This window comes from Solea senegalensis, unplaced genomic scaffold (genome assembly GCF_019176455.1).
Source record: "Solea senegalensis isolate Sse05_10M unplaced genomic scaffold, IFAPA_SoseM_1 scf7180000014069, whole genome shotgun sequence".
NCBI lineage: Eukaryota > Metazoa > Chordata > Actinopteri > Pleuronectiformes > Soleidae > Solea > Solea senegalensis.
Window position 1 is genome coordinate 144,744 of NW_025320958.1, and position 14,717 is coordinate 159,460.

Sequence of the window (14,717 nt, forward strand, 5' to 3'; positions counted from 1 at the left end):
CCTCTGTTGCTGATAAAGCTGAACAATTATTGATAGCTCATGCTGACAGGAGAAGAACAACTGTCATAACGCAGTAGATAACACCATGCTTTTTCAGTTTGTAGGTACATTAAAATTCCAGCTTGCTAAAACGTTACAGACCTACAGCATGTGGTGACAAACAGACAAAGAGCAGCTCCTGCTGAAGCCAGTTGCCATGTAGAGGAACATTTATCGAGGACTTGATTAGTCATGAGCATAATCTTCTAAATCCAGTCACCATGATTATGGTTCTTCATAAGCAGGGGGATGCAGCCATGCACATACTAGAGTGACACTTCTGGAACAGTGTCAAACCAAACACTGTGCTATCTTTTTGCAAGTTGTGGTTGGTAAATATTTTTAACGTGTGTTTGAATTAAACATGCTGTCTCACTGCAGTCAAGTCTGAGTCCATTCTGTTACAATAGGCCAAATTTAGTACCACACACACTAAAGAATAAATGTACTGTAAAAATTATCCAGGGAGAAGATGAGCCAGGTGTTTCACTACTTTTAAGGAGGAGCTATAGTTTTAAAGACGTGTCTGGATTTGTGCGGTTTTTCCTTTACATTTGATTATTTAAAATATATACAAAACACAGTGGGCCACATGGTGGTGTAGTGGTTAGCACTCTCGCCTTGCAGCGAGAAGACCCGGGTTCGAGCCCCAGTTGGAACAAGGGCCTTTCTGCATGGAGTTTGCATGTTCTCCCCGTGTGTGCGTGGGTTCTCTCCGGGTTCTCCGGCTTCCTCCCACAGTCCAAAAACATGCAAAGTGGGGAGTAGGTAAATTGGACACTCTAAATTGACCGTAGGAGTGAGTGTGAGAGTGAATGGTTGTTTGTCTCTAGTTGTGTGTGGCCCTGCGATGGACTGGCGAACTGTCCAGGGTGTACCCCGCCTATCGCCCGATGTAGCTGAGATTGGCACAGCACCCCCCGCGACCCTCTGGTGGAGGATAAAGCGGTTAGATGATGACTGACTGACTTACAAAACACAGTCAGTAAAATGATTGTCTAGCTCTTCAATGACTTAAGTTGTAACTTGTACAAGTTTCATGCACGCATTTTGTGAAAGTCTATGGTTCATACAATGGACTGTGGCTGCAGTGTTTCAACAGACTTCCGCACAAAGACAAGCCTTCAGTTGCAAGAGGCCACAATGACACTAGTATGTAACAGTCTGAGCAAAAAGACCCTTCTGGCGACATTCTTTTACTGCCTCAGTTTAGAGCAAAATGCCACCAGACGAGCAACGGTCACGTTCACTGCTACAGTGAGATTCACGAATATATGGAATGAGACTACTGATTCACCAGCTAACACAAGAATCCAGAATCAAACAATCCATCATAAAAATATCCAGCATTTAGGACCATCAGACCTAAATGCTGATGGTCTGCAAATCAAAATAACTTACAGTATATATTAAAAAAGTGCATTACTGCCACGTGCCTCTTTATCACAATGTGTAACACACAACAAAGTCAACAGTTGTGAAGCTCCACCTCCATGAAATGTCTCGATAGACAAGAAAAGACTTTCACTTCTGCTTCCCCAAAATGCACCCACGCACATGAAACAACTGTGTCTCATTACACGCTCCTCATTTAGTAGTGAGAGATGACTTGACCTCTGACATGAGCCACCTACTGTTTATTATTGCGATCCAAAGTCAAATATTCATACAGTGTTGATTAAACTCTGGAGACTCAAGTTGAGTAAATTGATCTAATAAGTGGGTCATTAACTGGATACAAGGGCTTAATTTATAGACACTGGCACCATATGTGCCCAATATGTTCTTAATAATATAACTTAAACAAAAATGCAGCTCGTTATTGTTACATGTGATCACTTATTTTATTGTGTTGTAGTGGTAATATTAAAAAAACAATAGTTTTTTTAATTTGTGAAAGAGCCTGTCTTTACTGACACCTGATGGAGCTGAATGATTGATATTTAAGTATTTGATGGGTCACAGGAAATGAAGGTCAATTCATGAGTAATGTATCGCATGCAATACAGTTCCAATTACAGTTACTGTGTTTGTTATTATGCAAAGAATTTGGTGAATTATTCTGCTTTCATGACTAAAGACCAACATGAATTTCCAGTCCTGTGGCTTTGTGGAAACCGAAAGCTTTGAACAAGATGCTAAAAGAATACAGGTTCCAGGACCATTTGTAAATATCAGCTCTGGCTTTAGTGGAGGTGACAGGTAAAAAGTCAAATTTTCAAGAGATCAATAATGATTCACTGATCACATTGTATATGTAGATGTATTATTGGCTGCATCTCCAGACTGTGGCACCAGTTTATCCTGGATAATTTACTGTGACTGTAGGCTGTTTTTAGTGCACATTAAATCACAAAAATGTAAATAGCTGCATCACAGACAGAACACCGTGAAGAGTTACGGCACCTCTGCTTTAAAATGAGGGTAAAGACGTTGATGCTTATGTTGTCACCACATCCATAACCACCCACGATAACACATTATTGACCGGCAGTGTACAGTGTACTAAGTTTGCTGATCTCCCCTCTCTGTTGCATAATTAAAGCGGACAAACAAAAGCAGACTCATGTCCCAAGATTATATTACAGGGACTTCGAGGACAGCCATTGTCTGAATTTACAACCGACTAATAATGCATATCGATCAGCACAGTGGTGTTTTCACCATTTACTTGGGCATACCATGGCAGGCTAAATGCATCAAGTCAATCTTGCATGACATCTGGAAGCAGTAAGCGCATCTCTTGAAAATAGGTTTGTCCTTTCTTCTTTTTAAACAACACCAACTGGACAGAGCCAGTTCAGCCTGCACTGCAAACATTACATCATCTAGGTAGAGCTGGGTATCACAGAGGAACATATTTGTGTCCACATTAAAAAAAAACAAAAAACAAAAAACTGTCAGGAACTGAAACTTGATACTGAATTGTTGTCCTGATCCAGTCACAACTTGGTGTAATACCTTTTTTTAAACGTCACACTATATATTGTGTTTCTGACCGAACAACAAGTTTACCTTTAGATGTTTGGCTCATTTATTGCTTTTATGTTATACACTCTCATCTGTGAATTTCAAATGACACCAGACTATTTACTCCCATGAAAGCAAATCATCCAAAAACAGAGAGTCACTAGCTGGTGATTCTTGAATAGAAACTTCTAAAGCTAATGAAAGAGACAGTTACAGATGAGTGGTTGTCCTTAGAGCCACATATTGCTCATTGATTCTGTCAGCAAAGTTAATGAGTCGTTCCTCCTCAGTTTTAACATTAATAAAGGAAGCAAGTACGGAAAGGAAGGAAGCTCATATACAGTATTATGAGCATCATAATACTGCTTTGTTGTTCTTCAGCCAATTATTACAATTAACGAAATATCGTTTGTCACAGGCTTGATAAATGCCCTTAAGTCTCTAAAATTTTATTTTTTTCATCCACATATCATATATTATCTATAGTATATAGAATAATAGCAATGCAGTGCAGATAAAAAAAATGAAGACTGAAAAGTCAGATCAGCCATCATCTGCCCTGATTTCTAAAAATTGACATTGGCATCAGCCATGGAAAAAAAAACCTAATTCGGACAGAATATATGTATTTTTAAACAAAAAACAAATGGACTAATGTGGATGTGGCCTGAGCTTAGTCAAGCATTTACGATTTAAGACTTACGGATCGTTTCTGATTTTGCTCATTTTCCAATATCATATTCCAATAGTACAGTATTTCTGGCTAGTCTGTCACCAATAGGGATGGGACAATATCACTTTTTTGTGTCCGATACCGATAATACCAATAATACCAATATAAGTCTGATACAGTCATTTTAGACCATTAAGAACTATAAAGCCATTTCTAGGGTCATTTCAAAGACATAATTCTCCAACTGTGAAACAAATATTGTTCTCCTAAAATAATAAACAGCCCAAACATGACTCAGCTAAAATGCTTTTGCTGATTATTTTGTTTACAGTCTGTGCATAGTGAAGCATGCGATATATAGTATTGGATTTGGATTCTATTGGATTTTCCAGTGATTTTGACCAGATGACCAATACCGATTCCCATCCCTAGTCACCGATACAGAGTATTATATTGGCTCATCCCTACAGCTCGTCTTAAATGTATGTGAAATCTGTGTCGTTTTTAAAACAGCTGCAAAGTCACAGGCTGACCTTCAGTTTGAAAAACCAGACCGAGTGTTGTTGTGGAGCAAATTTTGTGAGTGGCTCAACAGAAGTTGGTCAACTCTCTCTCCGTTCGCATCACCACACCGACAGCACAATGAGAGGACTACAGAGTGGAGAGAACATTCTCATTAATATTCCTCTTACACACAATGGCAGGTCAATCCAGTGGGACAGTGGGAGGAAACCGTGAAGCTGAGGTAAAAAGGTCATAATGTCAAGTGTTCAAAGTCAGTTCAGAGAGAAAAACATGCAGGCAGCTACAGCATCCATGTTTTGTTAAAGAGTAGATGGGAGAGGAGGGTCCTACACCAGTGTCATGTCGCTGACGATATTCGATTCTGACAAGACAATATAGAGTTCATAATAAAAAAGGAGAATGCTGCATTGTGAGCCTTACTATTCAAAATTTACAATAAATATCTTTGTCTTTGGTGGAAGGCCATTAAGTATTTTTTAACTTTTAAGACAGCCATGTACTAATTCAGGATGTTTACAATTCCTATATGTAAGGCCTTGGATGCCTTTGGACAGAAACTTACACTTTATCAGCTTCATAATTTAAAGGACAATCATTATTGTGAATTTTAAACACAGAGTTTCTCTTTAGACATTTTCTCTCTATGCTAAGAGGTTTTTAGTGTGTGTGTGTGTGTGTGGGGGGTGTTGTACCCATTAATCTTAACTGATGTTAGGCTCTTCACTTCCAAACAAAAAAACCTACTGTATATATTTTATATTCAGAGTATTGTGTAGAGTGATGTGCTTCAAAATCATATGAAAGGGACAGTTATAGATGAGTCATGGGCTTTTCAGGCATTTATCACTTCGGAAAAAAGGTCAAAATGACGCATTGTGTGCCCAGAGTCAGTTAGAGAGTTGGGCTGCCTGGATGTTTCATCATCACCCCACTACAGCCTCCATGTTTTTGTTGAAGGGGAGGGGGGAGAGGAGGGTCCTATATGAGCCTCATATGAGTGTCACGTCCCTGCTGTTACTGTGATATGGTTCATATAGGACACATCATCATTCCTGTGTTTGAGATAAGTGGCAAGGTGCTCACGTCTGGCTGCTCGTCGGTGACTGGACGTCAATAGCTGGGGACGAGATGCTGGGGTTTCCGTGTGTGAGCGGATGAATATTAAGGAGGCTCTCCCGCCCCTTCATTTTAACGTGTAACTGTAATAACCGGGTCGTTTCCTGTGTATAAGCAGCAGTGTCGCTGAAAAAAGAGAGATAAAGGCTTATTTTCTTACCACAGCTGCGGAGTAATGACCATCTCTTTACAGTTATTGGCGCAGGAAACAATTGAGGGGGGTCTCCCTTGACTGGGCAGAGATTCCCAGCTGCTCACAGTAAACCAGCGGCTTCAATAGACACCCACATCCAAAATGTCTGCTCCTTCTTGTTAAAGTCTTGTGCTGGACGGAGGCTGGAACAGTGTGGAAAGTCAAAAAAGTGCTGTGTTCTGCTGTTACCTTGAATGCGGGCTGTGATGATGCTCTGCTCAGCTCAGCTGCCCTCCACTCGCTCCTCCCTGCAGCAAGATCGGCTTTGAGCGGGAAGAAATCACCGGAATGGATTTGACTCCGGGCGGACACTGGCTGATCATAAAACAAGGCAACGGAGTCGTACAACCTTCGGATTCGGAGTTGCCAAAATTCAAGCGGGGGCAGACAACACTGGATTGCCACACCTGCAGAGGCATTGGCATCCAAACTGTTGCAAGAATAGATAAAACAGGTATAAATGCCTGAGAAGCCCATGACTCATCCATAACTGTCCCTATCTTAAACTTTAAAGATTTGTTTTGAAGCATGTCACTCTCTGTTAATATTCTTAACAATAGTTAAGAGCCTGGTGTCGGTTAAAATTAAGAGTACAACATAAACAACAACCCACTAAAAACCACTTAACATAATAAGAGAAAATGTCTAAAGATAAACACTGTCTTTGGCATTGTTCACACACACACACACACATATATATATATATGTATATATATATATATATATATATATATATATATATATATATATATAGTACATATATATATATATATATATATATATATATATATAGTACATATATATATATATATATATATATATATATATATATATACACTGTAGTTTTCATTTGTTATTACCTCTATACTATGAACAAGATGTACCGAGTAATTAAGTGTACAAAGAGGAGTTATTTAAAAAAAAAAAGGTGAATTATTACACACACTGTGCACATACTGTGATAAAGATTTCAAATATGAAAAGATAGATTTAGTGTTAACAAAATACAAAGAAGATAATACTAAAACAGAATAAGACCAAGCATGGTCAGTATTGGTCAGTTTACACAATATAAATGGTAACAAGAACAAAGGTTTGAGTAATGTAACATTTCGGACTGTTTTACTACTTCCAAGAAATATATGTTAGATATCTGATAAATAAATCACAAATTAATTTCATGCATGTGTTATTCAATACATCTTAATTAAAAGGCTGGAAAAAATTTATTGAAAATTCTCTCAGGACTCAGCTGTGGGCTGTCCCTGGGAATGGCTGGTCCCCAAGATAAAATAATAGATGGTGCCATGGATAGTGTCATTGTACTTTTTTATGTATGCGTGTGTGTGTGTGTTCATGACCTTTTAAGGTCACAATGTGGGTTCTCCTTCATCCATGTGAAGCTAGAGTAAGTATATCTTGAATTTATGCAAAAGAATATAATCCTATTTCACCTCTCAAACCTGGGATTAATAAAAAAAACAACCCTATTTGAAATCAGTGTTAAAATAGATTAATGTTGAAACTATTTGCGCAGTGTAATGGCAACAGAAAAACTGTACAACCTGCATTCTTACTGGCCTCTATGAACCTTGACTTCATTTACGACACAAAGGGGAACTGCGTTATTCTGTATCCAAAACAGTGAATAGTATAGCTAACCCCATGTTTTCCACAGGGTTTCTTATTATGACACAACACAAGCTCTTGAGGAAAAATAACTGTGTCCTTAAGGCACACTACTGCTGCTGTGTTTCAGAGGAGAAATGTTTTTATTCCTCAAGCAGTTTTTAAGCTCAACAATAATGAGAATGTCCGGTTGACATAGAGCAAAGTTCAAGGTATACGTGAATAAAATGTGAATGTTGTGATGTGATGTCATGTTGTTATTGACAGTGTGTGCAGAAAAGAACAGTGCCTGCTGCTGCAAACAGGGAACAATGAGGTATCTATCATCTACTGGATATATCTTTTTACAACAGTACCAAGTATACAGTAGGCTGAAAGTTTTCAGTTGCTTCTTTAAAATAGTCTATAGGTTTTGGATACTTCTGTTTTACTGCTCAGGGGGAAATAAAGATAGGAATAATCTTGCCAAAAATCAACAACTTAGATTATTAGATTTATAAATTACAATCACACAACAACAACAGGTAAATATTCACAGTTTTTAAATCTGGTGCCAGATCGTTTTGGTTTGCTTAAGCCAACACTTAATAATAATAATAATAATAATTAAATTACACACAGACTATGATAGGTCCTCTGACAACTCAGCACTTAATTTTCCATGGATTTAATGTCATGAAAAGGACACTGAAACACTGAGACACTGAAAAGGAATGCTGTCTGTAAAAAAAAAAAAATCACCCACTTCAGAGGGTTTTAGCTGCTTGATGCTGCGTTCACCTTTTTGTTTTACTTATGCCATGTAACAATAGCCTGAATGGTTGCCTGGCAACAGCTCTCACCAATCCATCCCACAACCGCTGACCAACTAACAAGCACTCTGTCAGATCCAGTGGCATACATACAACATTAGCATGTATTTGACATGATGCTGTTTTATTGTCATTATTTTTGTTGTATTTATTTAACATTTATTTAACGAGGCAGGACAGATTAAGAAAAATCTTAATTATAAATGTGGCCTGGCAAACAGCCTTTTGAGGGAGAGGGAAAAAAATTAATTAGATTTAAAACAGACAAGACAATATAAACACTAGACAAAGTAACCATATTAACAAGACATTTACAAAGACACAGCAGCATTTTTGTCTTTGTAAAGGTCCATGATAACACCCTTAGAAACCGCCTTTGAGAGGAGAGCATCCAGCCTTAGAGTTATTTAAGTCATTCCAGTCCCTGCAGCCGCATCGACTTTTTATCACATTAACCATCATTAGCACGATGAAAATAGAGATTAACCCTAATCAGTATGCACATATGGTATACACTTGATTTACAGAGTGTGATACATTAACAACACTATGCAAATTGCACTTATCGGAGCAGGTAGAATTATAGGTCATACACTTTGACGACAAGAATGTCAGCCTTAGAGATTGAGTGGAATGTGGGTGGTACGTGGGTACGTACAGTATAAAGCCTTAAATGAATACATTTAGATTTATATTTACACTTTTATCTAAGGAACAAACTGTTAAGAAATTACATTGTAACAAGTATCAAATCTTGCATCAGCCACCCGGCCTACCCCTGAACTAAACTAACTTGACTTTGGCTCCTACATTATATATTATTTGTTCTGGAGAGATATAACTCTAAATATATGTTTTCTTCATTTGTAAACACAACATGGCTTCTCAGTTCTGGCAATCCTGATTATTATTCATTAAAATTATACATTGGCAACAAAACAAACATTGTTTAATTGTTCCACGCTTTGCAGAGTTTCTAGGATCATCAAACCTTTGAAATGTGGGTTTTCTCTGCTGTAGAGTTTATGGAGATGGTCTCATGGAAAGTAACTTGAGTAGTCGTCAGTGCAGATGAGTGGACCCATATTCTCCGTCTCAAAAATGGGCTGGATATCAGATTTCACAGTGGGCATCCCAAACTTGGACACACTCCAGTTTAAGCTTTCACCTGTCCCACAGGACGTCAGTGCCAGAATAGCCCTGTTCACGATGGGTCATTTTCATTGAGTGGCTCTCCATTGCAGAACATGAAGGGGAATGTCTGTATGAAACATTTGTGACTATACATTTGTGAAAGTATGCAAGAAGGTAAAAGATACAGTATAAAGTAAAATTCCATCTACAGGGTCTTGATGAGGCTTCTACAGGGTTGGTGATAAAACATTCCTCTCTAATATCTGCTGAAACTTTTTAAATCAAGACTAATAATAACCACCAATAGCCATCAACTTCAGAACACCAAATGTATTAAGGAGCTGAACAGCCTTGAGAACAAATGTTGATATTTGTGTCCTGTAGCCTGGGACAGCATAGTCAGCAGCCAGAGAGAGAACCACTCAAATACATGAAAGAGATAATTAGTTTTAGTTTTAGTTAGTTTTTTTTTTTAATAATATATAATAATAATCTAATCTTCGTGTTTACCGATCACATTTGGACGGGAGAGAGTCTTTATAGGTTGTCCAACACTGTTTGAACAAACTGTGGCAGTGTTCTCTAAACCATATCTGTCCTGAAGACTGATGGAGTGTGTTCTGGAAAAGGTTCTGATGCTTTAGATAAAAGCAATGTTGTATAAAGTACCTAAAAGAGACACTTGAGTAAAAGTACAAGTATCTTACCAGAAAATGACTTTAGTAGAAGTTTAAGTCACTTTTTTACAATATTACTCAAGTAGAAGTATCAATGAAAGTGAGGAGTTAGGGTTGAGCCATGGTAGCTTAGCTCAACTGGAAGGTTGTGGGTTCAATTCCTGGCTCTGCTAGTCTGTATGTGTCCATGTTGCAGCGTGTGAATGGGTATAAAAGATCATCAAGACCAGAAAAGTGCTACATAAATACAATTCTTCCTCTTCTGATTTGATTTGGTAGTAATAAGTTACTAAGATAGATAGGGAAATATAGTGGAGTAAAAGTACAAGTTGCTAGAAATACAAATAACAAAGTAAAGTACACATATGTCAATTTTGTACCTAAGTACAGTAACGAAGTATTTGTACTTGGTTACATTACAACACCGGCTAAAAGAACAAGCAGAATGTCTTTGTGGACTGTAGCTTGAGCTGATGTTCAAATCATCAAAAATCAGCTGTCACACTAATCCACTAACTCCTGCAGAGATGGCCCGTGGGCTTGCTCACGTCAACTCTCATCAGCACATTTCACTCTGCGAGCCTTGGACCCTCGGTCATCGTTGTAGAGGATGAAAAGCAGAGGTGAGAGGACACAGTCCTGTGGGGAGCAAATTATGGTCGTTGAGTAGATGTTGTAGACGAGAACTGTCTGTGATCTTTAGGTCAGAACGTCCAGTATACACACAATTTGTTGGTCATCCAGTTTTGTCGATACTGGACTTTGTAACTAACAGATTACAGTACGTTCTGATCAAAGATAAAACTTTACTACACCCTGTGTGCACTGTTATGACAAAATCTAAACAGAAGATTGAATGTGTTGAATATATAGAATGCCAAGGCCTTGCAGGAAGCTCAGATTTCACTGGACAAATGTCATAGAGTTGTGTTCATTGTTGTTTATATTACTTGCAGCACTTTTCCTACCTTTTTATTGACTGCTGTCAGAATTTATCTTTGGGGCATGAAAACGTTCCTATATACTGAATGCAATAACAGCTAAATATCATTCTTCAGAATCACAACACCATCTTTTTATTTTATGCAATCACACAGTATTTAGGTATTGTAACACAATCTAGACATTATGCATTTAGCCATATAGGAACCTTTGTAAGGCATATACTCACAGTCAAAGTACAGTTAGGTCAGTTATATGAAGTAAATGCAAATAATTGTAACTCAACAATATCAGTTAAAGCGGGACTATATGGCCAAAAACTTTATCATATTTAACATCCGTTGATATATAATAATTGTGCTAAAAATCAGATAACTAAGGTTAGATATTTGCTCATTAACTTTAGGTTGTAAAACAAACAGTTCACACATCAGACACATCATCTCAAATTGTGCTCATAAAAATGAGAAAACAAAAATAGTTTAGAACTCTTTAAATTATATATTTGGCAAACAACTAAATCCCCCTTTTTATATTTATATAACACAATATTCAACAAATTATTCTGTTCAGGAATGCACGTAAATAACTATAATTTGACATTTTATTTGTTTTATTGATTAAAATGCATTTTTTTCCCTTTTCTTTGGAAAACAGTGCATTTGAAAATGCATGGCAAACAATAATAATTACATTTTAAAATAGAAATTATTTTTTGTTTGTTTGTTAAAGTGTTTATTTGTTAAGCTCTGTATGTACTGAACAAAGTATATTGGGTCAATTCTGTGTAAAAACCTGTCTGTGACGTTGTTTGACAGAAGCAGTTGATCGATCACTTGTTTTGGTTTCAAGTTACAAATTGCGCAGTTAAGTTACACAACTGCACCCGGTGAAGGACGTGATGAAACAGGTCAGCTGACTGATGACGTATGATGGCAGTAAAGGAGTAACCTTCACTCACACACAGAGAGGACGTGTGCGCGAGTCACGAGTGGGAAGAAGACACACAAGTCTGAAGAAGGCCGTTAGAAGCGTGTGAACAAAAGGTAAGCGTGTTATTAGGATAACAGTAACGCTGTCTTCTAGTTGTTGTTACTTGTGTTGCGGCATTTAATGCGACTAAAACCGGATTTTGCCGGTTCCATTCGTGTGCAACGTGGTCTAAAAAAAGCCGGTACCGGTGTTTCCGGCGTTTTACGAGGCACGTGTTCTCGGCGAAATTACGTCCACTTCACTCACATCACAAAGATTTATATTAATGTAACTTAAACTTTAATTTTACACAGACTTGCGAAAATTTGTATTTAACTTGATATAAGTGGTCCATGAAAAATGTAGTTTACCTCGGACCACATTTTCATTAAGCTCTAAATCTGAAAACAATCACACACATGGATAATGTGCCGTTTACATTGTCTTATCAGTACAATGTGTGAGATTACCTAAAACCGTTTTGTAACAATGGTTCAGTTGTGCAACATGGAACTGAACTCCCCCTAGTGGTCGAATGAATACATGTTTTTTTTTTGTCATTTTAAAATGAAAACAACTTGACTCACATAATTGTGATGTTAATTTATAAAAGACACATCAATTTCAGTGAATATGTGACTAACGGTCTTGTATTAATTGCCTAAAAGGCATACTTGAGTAAAAGAACAAGTATCCTCCCAGAAAGTGTAGAAGTTGAAGTCACTGACATGTAGTGTACTTAAGTATCAAAAGTAATTTTCTGATATAAAACGTACACGTTTGAAATTAAGTATTAAAGTGGAGGTGCTAGGTTTGAGCAGTGGTGGCTCAGTGGTAGGGCGTGTTGTCTTTCAACTGGAAGGCTGTGGGTTGAATTTCTGACCCTGCCAGTCTATAATTGTGTCCCTGAGCAAGACTGTTGTGTAAAGCAGCTTATTAAGACTAGAAAAGTGCTATATAAATACAACTCTTCCTCTTCTGATTTGATTTGGCAGTAATAAGTAACTAAGATAGATAGGAAAATAGCGCTGTATAATTACAGACCATTACCAGCTCTGCTTCTGATTTTATTTGGCTGTTATGAGTAACAAAGATAGTTAGAGGAAATGTAGTGGAGTTATAGTAAAGGTTGCAAGAAATATAAATAACATGGTACAGATACATATGTGAATTTTGTACTTAAGTGCAGTGACAATTGTTACATTACAACAAGGCAAAGAAAGGAAAAGTCTGAAGCTCAAGGCTTATTTTCTTATCTATACTCCATGTGATGATAACCCAGAATATTACTTAACAAACAGAAAAAACAAGTAATTGTCTTTGTTAATATTACGTTTGAACGATTTTAACACAGAGAAGTATACAGTTTAATAATCAGTTATGTCATGAAACTTATCTGTAAGTTACATTTAAGTTTTCCACTTGTCATGCATCAAAGATGCACAATGCTTTTAAGATAAGATAGTCCTTTTAGTATTTAGTAATGACAGTAAAGATAAAGGTAATAATAAACATTGATTATTTTCAAACCTGGGAGAGTACAATATAGAAAAATATCGACAATAAGACTAAGAATAAAAAAATAATCTAGATTATAGATAGTTACCAGTATGAGCTTGATATTACGGTGTAAAAATGATTTTGGAGTGTACTCTCCTTCCATTCATACATTCTAAGGTCATTAAAGTGAGCTGTCCTCTGTGTGTTTCTCCAGAACACAAATCATGCCTGCAGACATTGCGAAAGGTAAAAAGGCATTTGTCCAGAAGTGTGCCCAGTGCCATACAGTGGAAGAAAATGGGAAGCACAAGGTTGGACCTAACCTGTGGGGTTTGTTTGGACGCAAAACAGGCCAAGCACCAGGTTTCTCCTACACTGATGCTAATAAAAGCAAGGGTAAGTTTTCGTGTGTGTGTGTTCAAATAGTTGTATAAATCATCTGCTGCTGATCTAAAACATGGTTCTCCTCCTTGTTCACTTTATTTCTAGGCATCATCTGGGGTGAAGACACCCTGATGGTTTATCTGGAGAACCCCAAGAAATACATTCCAGGAACAAAGATGATCTTCGCTGGCATCAAAAAGAAGAATGAGCGTACTGACCTCATAGCATATCTAAAGTCTGCAACTTCCTAACGAAGTCTTCCACTTAACCGTTGCTAGTTTTTGCATCTGGACAAACTGCTCAAGAGGCTTGTGATTAGTTTTTTAACAACAAGCAGTCTTGAGTGGTGTTGACATAAGTTGCCATTTTTTGTCACAGCTTTTGTTTCTGATATCTGGTCCAATGTTGTGATTGACGGAATTTTATTCCCTGGTTTTAACAGGTGCCTTTTTTGTACCATTAAATTATCAGACCCTATACTGTGCATTCTGAATGTAGAAACGAGAAGCTGTGTATTATATTTGCCAACTGACTGTCATCTAGTATTTAGTGTGTCTCTATTTTCATGATTTATTCGAGATGTCTTAATTTTGTTTCCCCTGTTCCTAATTTGATGACACACCATTGGTCTTAATATGTCCCCCTTGAATTTGCAAGTTGAATAAAACTAAACATTGACTTTGAAAGTTGCTTGACTGGACATTTTTTCCAGAATAATAATTGTACATGGCAGGATTTTTTTGTGGAGATGAATAATGTCCCATGATCCATCCTAGAGTGAATGCAAGTCCTCAAGTTGCTGTCAAGCAGTTTTTCTTGGATGGATAAATATTAATGATTAGTCACTGCAGTACGGCAGGTGTGGTATTCTATTATGTGTAATTGTAGCTTCTCTTTCTAAAATAATGAAGTAACTTAAATCCATCCATCTTCTGCCACTTTATACTCCACATGAGGGTCACAGCTGTGCTAATCTCAGCTGACATAGGGCTATAGTAGGGGTACACCCTGGACAGTTCGCCATATGTGTCCCATCACAGGGACACATGCATAGACAAACTACTGTCACTTAAAATTCCTTAAATCTATTTGAGGTTGGGGTCACAGGTTCAAATTTTGTGGGGTCATTTGACTTGAGCAGGTTCTTCATT

General features: G+C 37.4%; 2 protein-coding genes across 4 annotated transcripts in view; one reads left to right on the top strand and one right to left on the bottom strand.

Annotated features, from left to right (window-relative positions):
• osbpl6 (oxysterol binding protein-like 6) overlaps positions 1-5,774 on the bottom strand; it is a 32,829-nt gene extending 27,055 nt beyond the window's left edge. For 2 of the 3 annotated variants that reach the window (XM_044015978.1, XM_044015976.1), the window contains exon 1: positions 5,484-5,774. The gene's annotated coding sequence lies outside the window, so the exon portion shown is untranslated. The remainder of the gene's footprint in view (positions 1-5,483) is intronic. The other variant, XM_044015977.1, reaches the window with a different exon arrangement.
• A 5,858-nt stretch (positions 5,775-11,632) lies between these two features.
• LOC122760808 (cytochrome c-b) lies at positions 11,633-14,252 on the top strand. Its single transcript, XM_044015975.1, has 3 exons — positions 11,633-11,756; positions 13,397-13,578; positions 13,672-14,252. The coding sequence occupies exons 2-3, from the start codon at positions 13,407-13,409 to the stop codon at positions 13,815-13,817; spliced, it is 318 nt and encodes a 105-aa protein (XP_043871910.1). The 5' UTR covers positions 11,633-11,756; positions 13,397-13,406; the 3' UTR covers positions 13,818-14,252.
• The last annotated feature ends 465 nt before the right edge of the window (positions 14,253-14,717 follow it).

Excerpts from the sequence above, each read along its gene's own strand:
- LOC122760808 (XM_044015975.1), top strand. The coding sequence starts at position 13,407 with ATGCCTGCAGACATTGCGAAAGGTAAAAAGGCATTTGTCCAGAAGTGT. Across the intron at positions 13,579-13,671 it reads TGATGCTAATAAAAGCAAGG|GCATCATCTGGGGTGAAGAC; the intron begins GTAAGTTTTCGT and ends CTTTATTTCTAG.